The following is a 20,191-nucleotide window of genomic DNA, read 5'->3' on the forward strand; positions in this document are numbered from 1 at the left end:
AATTAAACATGTTAAAATATTCAAGGAGATGTGGTATGATTGCGATTATCCACAAGAGTCCAAATGACAACAGGCATGGATTTATAATAGCCTACATTTTCAACTGCAGCAGATGTATAATTTCCTTCTGTTCCAGATAATTTTACAATTAGTGAACTCCTGTTGTGCATCTTTAGATGGCATGTTGTTTGTATAAATTATCAGTCAAGTAGCTATGATGTCCATTTCAGGTGTTTGATTGACAGATGGATGTGATAACAGATTTGACATGAAGTACTTGTTTTACTTTGACCTGGGAGAAATGGCTGAAGGAGTGGTTCAGATGGAATAATTTTCCTCAAGACTAGGTAAATATATATTAGTAGGTTAAAGATGTTAAAGATGTTAAAATAGTTCAATGTCTGAATCTAGTGAAAATTTGTTTTAAAATAGTGGTAGTGAGTAGTGAAATACATTAAAATTAGGGGAAAAGAGCAAAATGACTTTAAATGTCCTCTGATCAATTTGAACTTTTCAACCTTTGTGTCTGACTCCATTTTGAATAAATACTCAACATGATACATATAGAATTATATGAATTTAAGATTTATAAAACAGTATATGAGGTGTGTCAAAACAGCAATATTGCATGATATTTAGGATTGCTAAAACAAGTTCTCAACATGATGAAAAACTTTTTTTTTGATGCCCCACATACAAAATGTACGATAGTAGAGGGGCATTATGATTCCTGGTCTGTGGGACCGTTTGTTCTTTCGTCCTTCTGTCTGTCCGTTCGTCCCACTTCAGGTTAAAGTTTTTGGTCAAGGTAGTTTTTGATGAAGTTGAAGTCCAATCTACAAGAAACTTAGTACACATTTTCCCAATGATATGTTCTTTCTAATTTTAATGCCAAATTAGAGTTTTTCCCCCAATTTCACGGTCCACTGAACATAGAAAATGATAGTGCAGGTGGGGCATCCGTGTACTTGGGACTCATTCTTGTTTATATATATCATGTATATATATAGATATATATGAGACAATATCTGAAAAAGTCTAATTTTTGGAAATAAGAAAAAACAAAAAAATTTTGTTTAGACCCAGTATTTTAATAGCACAACTCGAAGAACACACATTGGGGATCTAGGAACTGTTGTCTGTAATTCAAACAATTGTTTAATAAGGAAACAATGGCTGTTTTAAAAATGGTACAAAAAAATCCAGTTCTTTCCTGTTAACAAAGTGAATCAATTTTTAAAAGTTTCTAATGGGAATAAGGAATAAGTTTAAGACAATATTTGTGGTTTACTAGTATATCCTGCAATAGTTTATCAAATGCCAATTATTGATTTTAGCATTTGCAATACAAAAGGTTTAGAAATATACTTTAATATAGTCAGATATGTCGGTAACATGAAAGAATCTTGAGTAACAGCACAACGGTAACAGGACAGAGTTGGTAACAGAAAGGATTTTTCTGCTTTATTTTAAAGTTTAAGAAAAATACATCATTTCAAATTGGTCACAATTGGAAGATAACAGCAAACAATGTCATTTATCCTTTGAAACTGTATTTGCAAGATGAAAAATCTGCCTAGGTAATGCAAAATTCTAAAATAAATTCCTTTCTGTTACTATCTACTAAACTAGAATTGCACAATGTTCTCTGCTGTTATCAAAAGCAAAAAACCTATTTATTTATTCAATATACTTTATATTATTTTGAAATTTATTTAATATGGTGGTGATAACTTATATTAAATGAAATGGTTGGCATATAGTAGATTAACTTTTCGATTCTTCAGTGAAATTGTCTTGAACATCCTTCCTGTTACTGATGATGGGTATGCTGTTACTTTTTATCAGGTAACATGACAGAACGTAACAGAAAGGAATTACGCGATAGTTTTTGTCCTTTTTATCACATTAAATGTAAGTGTATTTCCTGTGACATATAACTTTTAAAAAGATGATATAAAAACATACTTAATGCTGTGGTGCATACTTAAAAATATTCTCAGAAAGTGTAAGAAAAGGCTGTAACAGGATAGAACACCAATAAGTATTTTTCTATAAATTCTTACCTTGGATGGGCTTGAATTTTCAAACCTGGCCGCCTTTCCAACTATTTCTTTGTACAAATGCATTCAGGAAATGATGCTCTTCACAATACATAATGGGAAAATAACTCTTGGTCTTGTAAACGTTTCCACAGGTAAAAAAAAACCAGTGGTAACAGGAGGGAAATCACCCCTGGGGACAATTTTTTTTTCTCTTAAAATTTGCAAAATTTTATTACATGCTATAGTTAAAATATAAAAAGACAAATTAGGGGCAAGTTTATTATATATTATATCATATATGTGAAAATCGGACGCCTGTTTAATTAATTTGGATATTATTTGAATGATTTAGTTTTCAAAAAAAACACAGGGGACAACATGATTTTAGGGGGGGGTGAACATTTAAATTACAATATTTTATTGGAAGAAATATAAGAATGAGTGTTTAATTGGCAGGCCATGGTGCATTATATAACTTAGTTTATACTGAAACTTAAAATTTTCAAAAAAGATGGTTGAATAAAAAAATAATTGCTGGTGAAGTGCGGGACATGGAAATTAGACTTTTTCAGATATTGTCTCATATGTATTTAAACTTTCCAAGAAGTAATTTTCAGAATGTTCAGTATCTTTTCTTCTTTGAAAACTAAATTTGTAGAAAATGATATTTATTTTCTGCCAGTCAATAGGATAACAAGAATGTGTCCATTGTACATGGATGCCCCACTCGCACTATCATTTTACATGTTCACTGGACCGTGAAATTGGGGTCAATACTTTAATTTGGCATTAAAATTAGAAAGATCATATCATAGTTAACATGTGTACTAATTTTCAAGTTGATTGGACTTCAACTTCATCAAAAACTACCTTGACCAAAAACTTTAACCTGAGCTTCACACTATCTTTTTCTTTGTTCAGTGGACCATGAAATTGGGGTCAATACTTTAATTTGACATTAAAATTAGAAAGTCATATCATAGGGAACATGTGTACTAAGTTTCAAATTGATTGGACTTCAACTTCATCAAAAACTACCTTGACCAAAAACTTTAACCTGAAGCGGGACGAACGAACGGACGAACGAACGGAGGCACAGACCAGAAAACATAATGCCCCTCTGCTATCGTAGGTGGGGCATAATAATTAATTTAGGAGTGTTTAAATGGGATGTTGGCTGTACAAAGCAAATTGTGCATATATGTTTTTGGTTTATAAGAATTCTCGTGCTTTTAGCAAGGACATTGTCAACTAAAAGATTGATAGGTTGCTTTTGGTCAGGAAGATAGGTTGAAAATAATGTTTTGTTTTTTTTTAAATTCGGCTGAAAAATAAGCATTTCACCTTTTTTTTTATCACAAATACATAAAAAAAAATCTCTTGCAACACAAGTTCTATAAAACAACCTACTCAATATTTAAAGTTAAACATGGAAAGTAAGTATTTATTTATATACTTTATTTTTGGTATGAGACATACATATTTGCTCGATTAAAATGTTCACATGTACTTATATATATATTGTGGTCAGTTAATTTGACAGAAACTTGACATTATAGTGAAAGGTCATCAGATTTTAAGTAGGAAATGCCAGTCATTTGTTCCTTCAAGTGGTCCTTATTCAGTTGGAGTCCATCTTATCATTAATTTTAATCTATATAGACCCCAATAGGCATGATAAATAGCCTTTTCAAAGATCACAAGTCATAAGAAGGGAGCATATTAAATCCCTGTTTACACAATTAGATAAATGTCTTTATTTAGGATCTATAGATAATACCTATATCTGCAATATTATTAATTTTGTTTGCCAAATAGCTTATCGATAATATTTGATAAGAGAGACATCAAATCAACACTTAAAATTTTTTAAACAGCTTTTAACAGGTGGAAATGTACATTTCATGAATTTGATATGATATTAACACAAGAAGGAAGTGAAATATATTTCAATTTAATTGATGTTATTCTAAAATTAGAATTGATCACTTAAAAATCAGTCAGTGGAAAATTGACTAGAATCTGTGGTGTTATGTGTGAATTTCTTATTGTGTTTGGATATAATAGGAAAAGAAGTTTGTATATTTGATTGTAAAGAATTGACCTACATTTTGTGGCAGGTTATTCAAGGTAATAATGGGATTTAGAAATTCTTTTTAAGGTTAGCCAGGTGAGAAAAAAATTGTTTTATTATTGAAAAAGGCGTGTTGTTATTGAGTAAGTGTTGTACATTTGTATGGAGATACTCTCATCTGATTAATATCATATTTGTAAATAATATGGAATGTTGATAAAAAGACTGTGAAATTCAGTGATTTTAAGGTGAGCTTTAACTTTTTTTATTATTTTTTTATTTTCTAAATATAATTTCAACAACAAAAAACTTCATTTAGAGAATTTTTGTTGCAAATTGTTCGTTTCTTGATGTTACAGTTTAGAATGATTGAATATATATATATATATTAGAAATTACTTTTTAATATTTTTTTCAAAAATGTAATTATGGGTTTAAAGTTAACTTTGTACTGTCCAGGAATATGAAACTTCATGAATTTTTTAAACTGAAAAAGAATTTAATTTCTCATTAATAGCTTATCACGGAAACAGAAACCTTATTAAAATTTATTAGAGGATTATTGAAACCACATGATTTTAATTTTCTCTATCATGTATATATCATGTGTATATTTATATACGGATAAATTTGTAAACCCCATTATGATAATGAATCATATCTATAGTACCCAAGCAATAATAGATATAAATGTTCATCTTGACTAAGGCTGAACCTATATTGAAGAAATTTCCAAGTTATCAGAATTTCTTGTCATCAAATCAAGGAGGTATGTTTCAATTATTTGTCCTCTTTATTATTTCAAATATCCTCAATGAAAACATTGTGCTTATCTACATGTCATACAGGCTACTTCACACAGTGTTTAATTACAGAGACTGCAAATGCATACTTTTATACTTCTATGCTACATTTTTCTTAAATTATCAATTTGGACCAGGATAGGTTTTTCAAAATCTAAATTTTTATTTAATTATTTAAAATTTTGATTGTTTTATTTGTATGCTACATTTCCTGAAATCACAAAAATGATCTCACATTTTGTTCAATTGACCACTTTTGAGATTGTCACATTTCTGTCACAAACTTTGGTTTCAGCAAACATCATGTACATGTACATGATGTATGTGTTAGGGACATCATCACCTACTATGTTGAGCAAGCAATTGAAAAATAAGATGCAATATTGCATGAATTTTTCCACAAATTAAATTCTTATAATTGATAATCAGAACTGCTGTTGTTAGGGAATTGCTAGGGAACAAACTTTTTTTCTAGTTTATCCAGCATAGTGAAAATCACGAAGACACTTGCTGAACTTTTAATAGTTAAGGGAAACAGGCTATCCCACTATCTGGTAAATGACCTTTTTTCAGTTTTTTTAAATAAGACTGGCAGTTTTCTTGTTTGAATTGTTTTACGTTGTCATTTTATCATGTTTATAGCTGACTTTGGGGTATGGACTTTGCTCATTGTTGAAGTCCGTACGGTGACCTATAGTTGTTAATTTCGGTGTGATTTTGGTCTCTTGTTGAGAGTTGCCTCATTGGCAATCATACGATCTTCTTTTTTATATTTAAATAGGCGTACTTAATTGACAAACTTTGTGAAAAACATAACTTGAAAGTGGTCTATTGTCCAGTATTGATCTATATTTACAGTATAGTTTTTTTCTTAGTGTTACTTTTCAGTGTCGGATCCAGAAATTTTCATAAGTGGGGGCCCACTGGCTGCCTAAGAGGGGGCCCAATCTCATCACACTTCATTGATTCCCTATACAAGCAACCAAATTTTTTTCTCAAAAGGGGGGGGGCCCGGGCCCCCTGGGCCCCCCCTAAATCCGCCTCTGCTTTTACAGTATTTTCTGGAACATTTGGTTTCTGAAATTACTCATTTATTAAGATATCAGGTAGAAGGGTAAGATCTGTAAGTTTTGCAATCTTCTTGTTCACCTATAGGCAATATTTTTATATAAGCTATTGGGACAGATGTAAGAGCAATTGCCATGATAAAGGTTGGTAATATATTGCGATTTATATTCATTACTTTATTTAAAGTCTTTATATTTCTCTCTGACAGCAGAACTAACTGAAGAATACGTTTCTATTGAATACTTAAGGGACGACATCAAAAGTTCAATGTAGGATAAAAAACTTAATTCACATAGTTTTTTCACTGACCCCTCAACCCCTCCCCCCTTCCCCCTCTTAACTTTGTTTGGGAAAAATTGATTTACCAATAGGGATATATGTAAAAATCAATTTTAGATGTACAAAACTTGCAGAATTTTAACCCCCCACCCCCAAACTATTTGATTTAAGTTTTTTATCCTACATCGATCTTTTGATGTCGTCCCTAATACAAGAAAATACTATAATTTTTTAATGTCAGAATACATGGAATATAATTTTTTTTTATTAGCTTGCTTGTGACAAACATGAAATAATTTTATATACATCAAAAAGTCATGAATCCCCTTTATTAATATAAATTATTCTTTTTGGTGTTTATTGAAGCTTACATGCATGTAATGGCTTATTTAAGATTTTCTTGTTCACACCCAAAGTTTAAGGGTCAATAGTAAATTAGTTAAAAGAAATTTAAAATTTAATTCATGTGTTTCAGCTAGCATACTGAAACATATAGGGGTCAGTAGAAAGGCTTATATATTTAAATTCATGGTTTACCTATAACAATAAATCCAAGAAAATTGGTATCCTACAAAAAAATGATGAATCCACCGTAGACAATTTTAGCAAGAGTTCTATACAATCAGTATGTTGTGAACAAAATGTGGTTGTCTTCTTTCATAGGGGTTAACAGGATGTTAAATGACAACAATGTTTGATATATGACATAATATTTATTGTAAGGTGATTACATAAATTTATGAATCCTTGAATATAAACACATACATTATGTACTGATATCTGAATTTCGGTGTACACGACAAGGCTTTATGAGGTATTCATGAAGATTTGGTGTACATTACATGTTTTTATGGGGTATTCTTTTAGATTTGGTGTACACAACAAGACTTTATGAGGTATTCTTGAAGATTTGATGTACATGACAAGTCTTTATGAGATATTCTTGAAGATTTGGTGTACATGACAAGTCTTTATGAGGTACCGGTATTCTTGATGATTCCGTGTAAATGATACATGTTTCATGAATCAATAACACTAGAGCACACCCGCGAAATCGCGGGCATACACAGCTTAAAAACTGTTGTAGGATGATGTTTGTAAAAGATAATTATGTATGGATAATTTCATAAAAGGTATCAAAAGCCCTCTCTCTTTTTCAAAGTTCGAAATTTGTTTCCTTTTTGTTAAATTCAACTATTTTCGTGTTTCTGGGCTCAGACCACAATTATTCTTCTCCTTTGCTACAATGCATCGTTTGGTTAAAGTCAAATTAAATCAAAAATTTGCACCGCTTCAAACATGAAATAAATGTAACTACTTATATATATAGACCATTATTAGTCTAATAAAAATATATGCTTCTAGGACAATCCATCAGTGCTTTTTCTTTTGAGAGCCTTATTAATATGCCAATGTTAATGTTGTAAATGTTGTATAAATGACTCGGACCGACTAAGGCTAATTTGAGGGGGGGGTGTCCGAGGGGTCCTGATCCTGAAATCCCAAGATGCAGAATTTAAAGAAATTCATATCCTGAAATCGAAAAATATATATATTCCCGGATCCCGTATTGATCAATCCCCAAATCCCGAGCTTAAAAACACCCGATCCCGAAGTCCTGAAAAATGTCCTGCCTCCCTCTACTCTCTACCCTACTTTTATTTTTGCCAAATCACTACTTTCACTTTTATAATAAATTTTTATGCACCATTTATGTGCATTATGTTTTCTAGTCTGTACATCCGTGCGTTCGTTCGTTCATGACGTCCGTCTGTCTGTCACACTTCAGGTTAAAGTTTTTGGTCGAGATAGTTTTTGATGAAGTTGAAGTCCAATCAACTCGAAACTTAGTAAATATAGTGCTGAGGTGGCATCTGTGTACTATGGACACATTCTTGTTACCACATGTTTTATTTATTTTTATATATATTCAACTGGTATGACACCTTAAATAGTAAACATTTCAAAGAAAACAGTAGACAGAATACAGAGAGGATCTATATATATTAAAGTAGCATAATCGTAGTTTACATGTAGATAAAATGCGTAAAATAATTGTCCTCTCTAAGGAGATATAATAGTTGTGTTTCTTGCGATCTAAACACCATGATATGGAGAACGCTCTGATTGGCTTATTTATTTTTCAATTTTTGTTATCTATCATACGATTGGTTGTTTTAAACCGGAAGTCTTAACTATGACTAAAAGTCAGTCTGATGACGGAATCAATATCCGGACTCCTTTTTTGTCGTTTTTCTCCAAAAATAACTCGATCTGAATAATCATAAGAATGGATGACAAATGCGACTATGCATGTTACCTATAGAACACAGAGGCATGGTGATTAATTAATCGTGGAAGGAATAGAAGCGACACACAAAATGAGGTCTTCTCGTTTAATAGTATAGAGATTCTGGAAAAGAACAGTTTGCGCCAAACTGTTTTAGAGTTTGTCTAACTGAAAAAGAAATTTGACATTTTACTTCTATATTTTCAATTAAAAAATCTGAAAATAACTGTGTGACCAGATGATTTTTTTTTACATTTTGTCGGTCAGACATCATCATATGTACATGTGAGTTTGGGGTGAACGAATTACTTTTTGGTTGATGTCAGTCAGACAGAGTTTGGGAATAGCTGAAAGACTAGTTAAGGAAGTAAAGTTCATGAGAAATATTGAAGAGAATTAAATAAAAATGCTTGAACATGAAACTAGGTATGGTATCTCCAAGTGCAAATTACACAGTGTGAAAAGGATTGAAGCTTATCGGGGAAATCAAAGTTTATTAGGCATACATAACAAGACTAATTGGTATTTAGGAGATAACACTACTTTAAAGTACAAGTCTTTTGTCTTGTTTGATAAATTAGGTTTTTGTATTAGTCTGTGTTAGGTTTCAAAACAGTGTAAGATTGATTACATAGGAGAGGTTTAGGTAAATATTTGTTTTTATATCAGAGCTGAATGAAAATTAGTTGTGGTCTGATGGCTAGCCAAAAGTTTGTTTAGATGGTCTTTTTACTAACTACATTGGAAGCCAAAAGTTTGTTGAGATGGACTATTTAATACATGATCACTACCTTTTTTGGATAGCCAAAAACTTTTTGAGGTCGACTATTTAATTCCTAAGTAGCCAAAAATTTGTTGAAATGGACTAATTACTTGAAAGTTCAAATGTTCAAAATTACTACTTTAATGGAAATCAACTTCTTTTTAAAAGTTGACTACCACTCTCTACTCTCTCCTTTCAAGTCAAATTTACTGGTCCTGCAAATAGTCACTTCCCCATTTCCTTTCTCAATTTTACTTTATTTGGGATATTTTTCACTAGACAATTGATATAAACTATCGAAAGAAAATTAATTATGAAGACATTTAAGGTGGTACCTAACACTACAGGGAGATAACTCTGTAAAGTCAGCTAAACGTTTTAATTACGTTGTGTTGTAAAAGGAATATCAAGCTTCTCAATGATCAAAATTGATGTTTGTCAAACTGCTATATATAACCAGTGTAATTTTTCTGACAAAACGGTTGGTTCAAAAATTTTTAAATTTTTATATTTTTGTTAAAGGGTCAAAGTAAATATTTTGACAAAATTTTATGAAAATTAAACAGGTCAAATTAATTTTAGTGAAAGTGTTGGGTACCACCTTAAGGCCTAACTAAATTTTATTTTTCATGATATTTCTTGTTTTAGTGCCTTATATGTTTTTTATTATTGTATGGCATTCTTTTGTAAACTCTCAAAGTCTTTCAAAATTTGAATAAACAGTATTCAATTTATGGAACAGACAGATTCTATATTAACCTCTGTCTCTTGCTAATGACCCTATTGTCTGATGAGTGTTATGCCAACTTTTTTGCTGCTCACATTTGTTTTTAAAAATTTTGAAAAAAAACCCTTCACAATTTGAGCGAAAGAATAAACATAAACATCCATCTGAGACAGACAGTATGACAAGTACGTAAACTGTTGTACCATTCTTTAGGACGTACTTCATGTATTCAAGCCGTGTTTAAAATATTCAACAGGAATTATTTATTTTAATATTTAACCAAGTGATCAAGTGCCAGGGCAAATACTAAATAAATATGTAATGATGTTTAACTATGTTTAAATTTGGTTTTATTACATACTTTTGTGTCACTTTTGTGATTTTGTAAGGACTTGAGAAATACACAGAGCGTTTATTTCAGTGAGTACCAACATACATATATTCTTTATACATTTCTTTTTTTGGGTTTTATGTTTTAGAAATCTTTTTAGTCTTTTTAAACTTGAATGAAATTAAATATATATGAAAAATATAATATTTACAGAATAAGAGTGAGATTTCACTATCAAGTCAAAAAGACTAATTTAGTCATTAACCCTTTCCTCCATAATGACGCTTTTTGACGCCACCCCCTTTACTCCATAATGACGCCTTTTGACGCCTGTGTAGTACCTCAGTTGAAATGCTTTGACTACAAAATGTCTGCATCAAACTTAAAAAAGTTTGTATCCAATATGAAAAGAATATTTATGAGAATATCTGACTTGAATTTCATTGATGAAATATTCGTTTTCACAATGCGTTAATACTTTAAACCTGATGATTTTTTTTATTGAAAAAAATCCTTATGCGAATCAAGTATGTGAAGAAAAAAAATCCATGGAGGAAAGGGTTAAATACTTTTGTTGCAATTTCTTTTCATTTCTGAGTTGGACACTGGAGTTTTACCATAATCTGAGATTTTCTTAATCTTGCACTTAACTTTCCCAAATACAAGTTAGATTTTCAAATTCTAAAGATTGCACATTTTCTTTTATAAAAAACCCTTGTCGTGTGGGGGCCGTAATATTACTACTGTTATTTTGGCACCAATGGCGCTTCATACATTTAGAGGTCATTGTAATGCCATTTAATTCCTAGTGTATGCACGTTTCCTCAATCTGACGCTATTGATTGTCATGCTTCTCACTTTTAATATTCATTTTGAGCTCAAATACGAACTTCAAAATTTGATATCGGACAAAATAGGTTTTTTTGGAGGGGTAGGCTTACCTTCAAGGTCTGAAACACGGAGTTAAGAGGACTGAAACCTTGACAAAAACTGTTAACCTAAAGGCACAAAACGACTGATCGTGTTTTTATCAAAATACGCAGAGGAAATGACTACTTCCGGTTGCAAGTCCAGTTAAAGTTCAAAATCGGAAATTTTGTGAATTTTGGTGCAAATGACCTTCTTTACACTGATGAACCCAGATCAGTTTCACTCCTACCTTACAACTGTTGTGATAAAAGTGTTCACTGGTGTCCACCCTACATGAAAACTACAGATGGATGCATCTATTAGCATCTCTCAGGCTTTAACAGGTCGAGAAAAAGAACGAAAAAACGTCAAAATTGATGCTGTTTGCACCTGAGGACAAACTTTGGGGCAAATTCCCGCCCAGCCTCCTCACCCCGACCACCCCACCCTGTGATCCCCTATCTTAGATTTATTGTAATCAGTATGCATCAGCATCAGGGTACAGCTCATTTGCATATTTTTGCAAATACTTGAAATTTACACAATTTCCGAAAAACAACTCAGCATGGTATTAAAGGGTTAAATAGAAATCAAGAAATTTTATAATTTTCTTAAAAACTAGATTTTATAAATACATGTAAGAGTTGATATATGAATGATTTGACATATATAATAGCATATATTACATGTACATAGATCAGCATTTTAAGGAGATGGTACAAGTACAATCCTTTAAATTTTATGAATAAATCAATGTTCATTGACATTATTCCATTGAACATTTACATTAATCAAAGGAAGTCAAAAATAGATCAGTTTGACAAGTGAAAAATAGAATAACACTTGATGTATAAAGGCTTTGAACTTTTTACTTGTTATTAGAGAAGAAGAAAGTCTTTTGCTCAATTAAACTTTTTTTTGCATTTAAAGTAGTGTTGATTCTTCTATTTTTGTTGGTATACATATTGATTGATTGGGGAAAGATTGTATTTGTAGATTTGAGGTTGGTTTTGCCAAACTTTGTAAACAGCAGAGCTCCAGATAAGAATTCAGAAATTGGGTTTTTTACCCACCATTTTCTTATATAATTGGGTGATAAAGTTTTTTAATTGCATTATCAATTCCAATTCACCCCTCATGTTAATATCAAATTGGGTTTTTCACCACCAAGCTCCTGAATGTATTGGGTTTTTTCATCAACACAATATTGAATATTTAGGCAATATCAACCCCAGATTTTTTTCCATCTTAAATATGTTTCTTTCTTTGTTTAGCTGTTTTATTTGGTTTAGGGTTAGAGTTATTTGCTAGCTGTTTTATTTGGTTTATTCACTGAGGAGCAATCGTAGGTTTAATTTGTGTCCCGTTCCAAACCTTCTGCCAGTTTTGTATTTTCTCACAAAAACGGATATGTGTATTCACAGGCACTCGTCTTGCACCTTTATATAATAAATTCTGAGACCAGTGCCTGTGTGTGTATTCATTAATTAACCGTAAAATGAAAAACAAAATACTACATAAACTCTAATTATACTTGAATGATTTTGGTTTATTCAATTTATATAAATATGGGTTTAGTTGTCTTTTATTAGAACTTTTGGTTTCTCATGCTTTATCATGTCATAATTGATTTGGCCTTTCACTTTTTCCAACTGATTTCGTTTTTGACGAAACCCCGTGTTTATTAGCAATGTTCTCGTTAGAAGGTACGCACACACGCCCGTGCTTTCGATGGACGCTTCCTAAAACACTGGCTGAGTCTTGTTATCATAACTTTCCCTCAGCTTTTCAAAAGAAGCAGAAAACATGCTTCTATTTAATATTTTTACCGGACATTCACTTTCGTTTTAATTCAATGTATGTTATGATAAATCTCGAGCAATGCAAAAAAAATATGACTAAATGACACACGCTAATTGGATAAACGCAGAGAAGACCGAAATGTTTTCAAAAACACGTGTACCTATTGAGCAACGGAAAACTCCAACAGGGACCCATTTCAGCTACTTGATGCAGGGATCTATTTTTAGAACGAAAGGAAATTTCCAATTATAAATATTATAAACATAGATTTACGCGACGACTGTAAACAGATAAGGGTAAATAACGCAAACAGTAGCCAATTAAAGGGTTGAAAACTCATGGTTTGGGCATATAATTGGGTTTTCCTTTGAATTAATTGGGTTATTGAACCCTGCAATGGGCAATTGCATTGGGTTTTTTATTATTTGTATTGCGTGATCACGCAAATACGCAGCTTATCTGGAGCTCTGAAACAGGGCTGTAGGGAATTTGTGGTTTGTTTAACCATGGAAGTACCGGTAATATGTTTTCATTTTACTTCTATGGTTGAACATGTTAATATTTGGATAACCAATAACCATGGTTAAAAAAATTGGTACCCCATGAATAATAATGAATGTACAGTTAGGATAGCTGCAATTTTGTGACAAATAACAATATACCATAGTACCCACAAAAGCTTATAAGATAAGGCATTGTGTGACATACAGACCAGATATAAACATACAGAACACATGCAAAAAAACATATACAGAACACATACAGAACACATGCAAAAAAACATACAAAACCCATGTATGCAAAATATATTCAGAACACATAAGACCACATGTACAATACATACAGAACACATGCAGAACACATACAAAATAGGGACAGTAAGGAAACCCTGAACATAGATATTGTTTTATGTTGGCCTAAATTTTTGGGACATTTTATAAGGTTGTAATAAATGCATAGTAAATACTAAAATGGGAACTGATAGTACATTAATTAGTCTTATTTTAGCCACAGGGGGCATGTTCTAAGGTCTTAATTAAGAAGTATGTGTCTCCTACATCTGTCACACCTGTCAATCAGTGGGAAGTTCATTTCTCTTACATGTTTATAGCACTGGTGGGAGAGGCCCAATAAGTAAAGGGACAGAAAAAACGAAAAGTCACAGGATACGAAATTGATGAGATAAAAATTTACTATTGATTGGAAATGTCAGAGGAAATTTTTCAAAATATTCATTTCTTGAAGATAAATTTGTTTATTATAATGTTAATGTTCACTGGTGAGGGAGGCCCTCAACCACAGGACAAAATTTCACAGGATAGAAAAACACAAAAGTAATAGGACAAAAAGTCGCCATGTTTGAAAATGTCTGAGAAAATTCTTCAAACTATTTCTTATATAAATATTTAAAATAAATGTGTTTTTACACTTTAACAGTTTAGGAAACTATTAATTATCATTGTTAAATTAAGAACTGTCAAATGTAATCTTTGAAAGGATGTATACTTCGTGGCACCATGTAAAATACAATTCCTTTTGACAGTTTGAGTTTGTTTTCTTATCATATTTTTAGTCTGATGTTATTAAAATTTTTCGACAATAAATTTTATTAACAATTTATATGATAATTAAAAAAAATTATTAAAATGTTTTGTAAAGAATGTCTTTTGTACAAAAAAATAATCTCAAATTTAAATTATATCTTTTTCTTTTGTGACTTACACCATGGCCACTTTCTGCTCTATATTAAGATAATTGAGGAAGGTGTTCATGTTTACAGCTGTGGTAATGTATTGTCAGCAAATTGAGATCTTTGTTAGTTTGTAAGATGTCTTTTGTAGTAAAATATTTAATTCCTTGATGTGTTAATATTGAATTACACAACATTAATTATGGAATTAGAAACCACTTCCCTGTTGGTGCCTCAAGGTTTAGGAAACAGATTGTGTGAATAAAATGGATTTACATTGAGATAGTGGAGTCTTAGTGGATTTGAGAATTATATAATGTCACATGTATAGATCTGGGAAATAATTACATACATGTACATGTATCAGTTGATACTTATATAGATAAGTCATTTATTGAATATAGATTATACATGTAGTTGTGGTGGTTCAGGGATAATGGGCAGATTTTAAAGAAGATTAATTCTATACTATTGTAAGTTTAAAGAAATTTCTTGTTTTGTCTGAATATCTATGTATCATATATACTTTTCTTTTGGAAAGTTTTATTAATGTTTTTTTTATGGACAAAGTCGATATATGGTTTATGTATTGCATATAGTTTGATGGTTTAGGCCCTTACTTTAGGGTTATATTATGATATTCAAGTTACCAAACACGTTTGACTATTGCTTGATGCCTTTCATATTTTTTTTTAGCAAACATGTCTTTTTAACTTATAAAAAAATCTTAAGTCTGTTATGAAGACTTCAGTATTTTATATACTTCAGTATTTTATATACAAGTACACGTATACATTGTAAAAGACTGGATAAAAAAAATCAGTTACATACATCATACATGTACAATCAATTTTATAGGAAGATTATGTAAAGCTGTCTGAGCACTGCATACATTGAGATTGTATTTGTGAATCATTTTCAGCTCTTTAGCTACTTAACAAATTTGAATGACATTCTGACGAGAAAAAAAAAATTTACAAAAGAAAATCTCATTACTGTTTTGAAATACAATTTGGTTAAGAGATATTACGCCTAGTGACAGTAGTGAGATGCTGTATTCATATCATGCATCCTTGTGTACTTTAAAACAGATGTTTTTGTATGACGGAATGGTACATTGATTGATATTTTACTTGTTACATGGTTTCTTGTAATTATAAGTACTCAAACATATCTGTCCCAGATGGTAATACATTCCCTTATCAATGTTTCTTAGCCGACTTACAAGAGCAGTTGAAGTTCTCTTCAAACGGAAAATATTATTTTATGGATTTATTGTCCCATCAAAGGACATTTAGTAAGGTTTGATTTCTGAGGTACTTCAAACAAAATAACTAATGATTGTTTTTTATTTACTTTCAGCTTCTATTTTCATTTTTTACTTTAAGAGAATTTATAGCTTATAAACTCTCTTTCTAGTGATTCAGATTTGTTGTGTTAACGACTTATATCACTTTGAGGTCAAGCTCTAAGTCAAAATCTTTTGAAGTAGATTTTTTATGGAAAATATTTAATAATTTTTAAGGAAATATTACCTTTGAAGTGTTAAATAAAATGTGTCATTACTTAATATAATTTGTTTATTTTTTTCAGGTCACAATCAAAACAAATGATATCGATCATCTGACGGCTTGACAATGAAACCTGGAATGATGGAGCGTACATCAACTCCAATACGTCCGGTGAAGGCTAAGCCTATATCTACCACCACACCTACGGCAATGAAACATTCACACTCAGCTAACTCTGATCTAAGTACTGCAGCTAAGACAAGAACGCCTGTTCGGACTGTGGCTTCTCCGTTGGGAAAACCTTTCCTTAGCAAAAGTCACGAAAACTTGTCTAGTCATCAGAAGAGGAAGCTGTCAGCCTACATTGATCATCGACCTAAATCTAGTCTTGGGATTCCAAAAGGTACCGACCCCAAAAAGAGCAGCAATAAAGAGAATCTTAATAAGCACAAAAATGATGGATTTGCAAAACCTAAACCTGTGAAAGCTATGCCGCTTACGCCTATTAGGAAAGCATCTAGTATTCAACACATTGACAAGACAAGCAATTCATCGACCAAGACAATGGCAGCTTTTAATAGAATGCAGAGCATAAAAAGAGCACACAGCACTCAGAATGTCAGCAAGGACAAGTTGTCAAGGAAACGAACATCTGCTCCAGCAGATGTCATGGCTTACAATGCAGAACTTTTGGCAAATTTTGAAAAAGACAAAAAATTATTGGAAAAGAGAATTTCAGAACTGATACAAGTGACTGAAAACAGAAAAGCTGAAATTGAAAAATATAAATATGAAACCAAAAGATTGAAAGAACAAATACCATCACATGACCTGAAGGACGAACTTGGATTTTTGAAAAAGGAAAATCAGATGATGAAAGATCAACTGAAAGAACTCGGACATCCATATGAACAAATCACTGACACTGAAAAATTATCAAAACTTCAGAAAAACAATAATAATTCTAATAAGAGTAAAGCTTCTGAAGGAGCAACTGGAGAAGTGGCCGTACCGAAAAGTATGAGCTGTGACAGTTTATCTACAGATGGCATCCGTGCTGTTGCATTCTCTGTCGGCAAAGATGATCATTTGGAGAGAGATAGGGCTGTGTCAATGACAACCTCTGAACCGGGAATGTTTTTCGATCATTGCAGTACACCTGAACACCCCTCTGGATTTGCCGATCACCACTGGGATAAAGCTAGTAGTAAGAGTAGTGATGGTCTGAGTGAAATTTCTGTCGTCTGCCTGACTGAAAGAATTTTACAAATGGAGGAGAGTCACTATAGTACTAATGAAGAACTTCAAGCTACGTTACAAGAGCTTGGTGATCTTCAACACAGTGTTAATGAACTGACAGATGATAATGAACAATTAACGAGTGAAAAATTTATCTTGCTTGAATCTTTGTGCACACAGACAGAAAAATTAGAACATTGTCGGACTCAAATTGAGCAACTGAAAGCTTTGCTCATTAGTGGCAATTTCCCAGAAAGATCAGAAAGGGAACAGCAATTGTTGGAATTATTGAAATGTGCGCAAGAAGAGCGGGAGGAATTGTTACGCAAACAGATTGAATTGTCTAATGCGCTTAACACTTACGATCATGAGCATAAAGAGTTGCAGGACGTAAATGATGCTCTGAGAGACAAAGTTCAGCTTTTGGAGGACAAAAATAGTTCTTTAAAAGCTGAAAAAGAGATGCAAGAAGTTACAATACTAGAATTTAAACAGTCTGTCGCAAATGAAAAGATCGAAGTTGATCATTTCAAGACATTACTAGAAAATGAGAAAACTAAAGTGAAAGAATTGGAACAATGTTTGAAAACTGACAATCAGTCTGAACTTGAGGAAGTTTTACATAAAACACGCCAAGAAAAAGATAGAATTGAAGAAAAATTAGCAAATATGAAAGAGGTGTTGTTACATACGCAAAGCGAAATGTCGAGAATCAAAGAAATCTGTCAACAAAAAGATGAGGAAATTAAATTGTTAAAAAATAATTCTAGAAGTAGTGTAAGTAGTTTGGAATTTAAACTTGATAAATTAGAAAAGGAAAAATCTGAAAACCAAAATCAAAATGAATCTTTGAGAGAGCATATCGACCAATTAGAACAAGACTGTGAACAATATTTAAATCAGAAAAAGGAATATTTGAAAGAGTTGAAAGAAGTGAAGTCACAGTTAAAGGAGATTCAATCTCAGAATTCAGTAATGGAGGCTGAATTGAATGAAGTGAAAGGGAAGTATTGTGAAGAAACCGAGGAATGGAAACAATTCCAGAAAGATTTACAAACAGCTGTTCTTGTTGCAAATGACTTCCGCGTTGAGACGCAAGATGACATGGAACACTTGCAACACGATAATGTTCAGTTGAAGGAAAAGTGCAATAAACTAAACAGTGAAATTGATCGTTTAAAAGTTGAAATGGAAAGTATGAAATCACATAAGTTTGTTGAAGACAAAATTACGTCGAAATCTATTTTATCTGCAGAGTTGAAGGGCAAGGTCATCAACACTGTCGATAAGGAGTTAGGTTCCCTGAGCATGATGAGAGCAAAAAGTGACAAAAATCAAATTCAATCTGTGAAAACATTAATTCGTTCAATTGAGGAACAAGTGAAAAGTGGATGTTCATCAATTCATTCTAGTACAAGTAGTTCAAGGAGAAATTCTGACGCTAACGAAAGCTGTAGTCCCATAGCAATGAGGGAGTTTCATGATAGTGTTAAATCTCCTACGTCTCCGATCAAGGACAGTTTATTGAATGTGACTTCTCCAGAAGTGACGCTACGGTCAGTCCTAAAGAAAGCTGACCGACCGCCACCACTTAGACATTCTATGACATGTATCCCATTCGATGCTCCTAGGTCTCCAGGAGATGTTCCTCCGAAATCAGCACCACCCATTTCTAAGTCAGATACATCTCCTTCAATTACATCTATTCTAGCTAGACCACCAGTCAGGAGAAGTAGTGGTGTCACTGTTGGGTAGGTAGAAATGTTTTAAAGAAAAAAAAAGGAATATTATATAATTGTAAAACAGGTGTATGAGATACAATATCAGTGTTAGGGGGATATACTGGTTCCAAGGTAACTGCAGATTTGTGTATGTATGTAAAATTAAAAGATGTGGCAAGATTGTCAATAAGATAACACTCAATCAGAAATCAAATAACATAAAACATGTAAAAGTTAGCAACTATAGGTCACCTTATAATGCATGTTATGCATGCACATGTAGTAATATATTTCACTACTTTAAACTTTTTGATGTTTTGATCATCTAGAACTTTACATGTAATATGTATCAGTGTCAATTTAATCATATTTAATTTCATGTCCTTTAGACCTTGTTTTTTCTGTATTAAAGTTTTGTACCAAATTAACAAATCTGCTTTTAATAAATTTGAAAATGATGAAATACAATCATGACAATAAATACATGCATTTAAAAAGTGAGAACTAGAAATTCATTGAAACCATTATAGTTTTAATAGTCAATTTGTTAGGTTTTCTCAGTCGTATTTCGGTGAATTTGAAATAAACTTAAAAGGAAATTTTATAAATTGGTATGTGGCATACATTTATATTAAAAAGGGGGGATGTAGAATTAAAACAGAAAAATTATGTTCAAATGGTACTTTCCATGAAATTGGTCTAGACAGAATACCCCAAAGGCATATGATAACTACATAGTACACACATGTACCATGTATACAGTGGTGCTATTTAGTACATGTATGTAATTACAAGGTGTCCTGTCAGTACTTATCTGTAAGTGTTCTTCTAAGTACTATCCAGTGACTTGATTTTTTTTGTGAAAATTTGCACCTAAAAACCTCGAATTACTTATGTTTTAACGTAAATAATTACATGCATAATTGATTGGTCTTTCG

At 31.9% G+C, this 20,191-nt stretch overlaps 1 protein-coding gene across 3 annotated transcripts in view; it reads left to right on the plus strand.

Annotated features, from left to right (window-relative positions):
• Positions 1–20,191, plus strand: part of LOC143075952 (cytospin-A-like) — a 38,148-nt gene that overhangs the window by 7,158 nt on the left and 10,799 nt on the right. Inside the window, exons 2-3 of one of the 3 annotated variants that reach the window (XM_076251552.1) lie at positions 231–347; positions 16,376–19,283. In XM_076251552.1, the coding sequence (XP_076107667.1) occupies positions 16,420–19,283 (2,864 nt within the window). In that variant the 5' untranslated portion in view covers positions 231–347; positions 16,376–16,419. Of the gene's footprint in view, positions 1–230; positions 348–4,047; positions 4,176–4,296; positions 4,368–16,375; positions 19,284–20,191 lie in introns of those variants that run through there. The other 2 variants (XM_076251553.1, XM_076251554.1) reach the window with 2 other exon arrangements.

The sequence above is a fragment of the Mytilus galloprovincialis genome, chromosome 5, assembly GCF_965363235.1.
Source record: "Mytilus galloprovincialis chromosome 5, xbMytGall1.hap1.1, whole genome shotgun sequence".
Taxonomy (NCBI): Eukaryota; Metazoa; Mollusca; class Bivalvia; order Mytilida; family Mytilidae; genus Mytilus; species Mytilus galloprovincialis.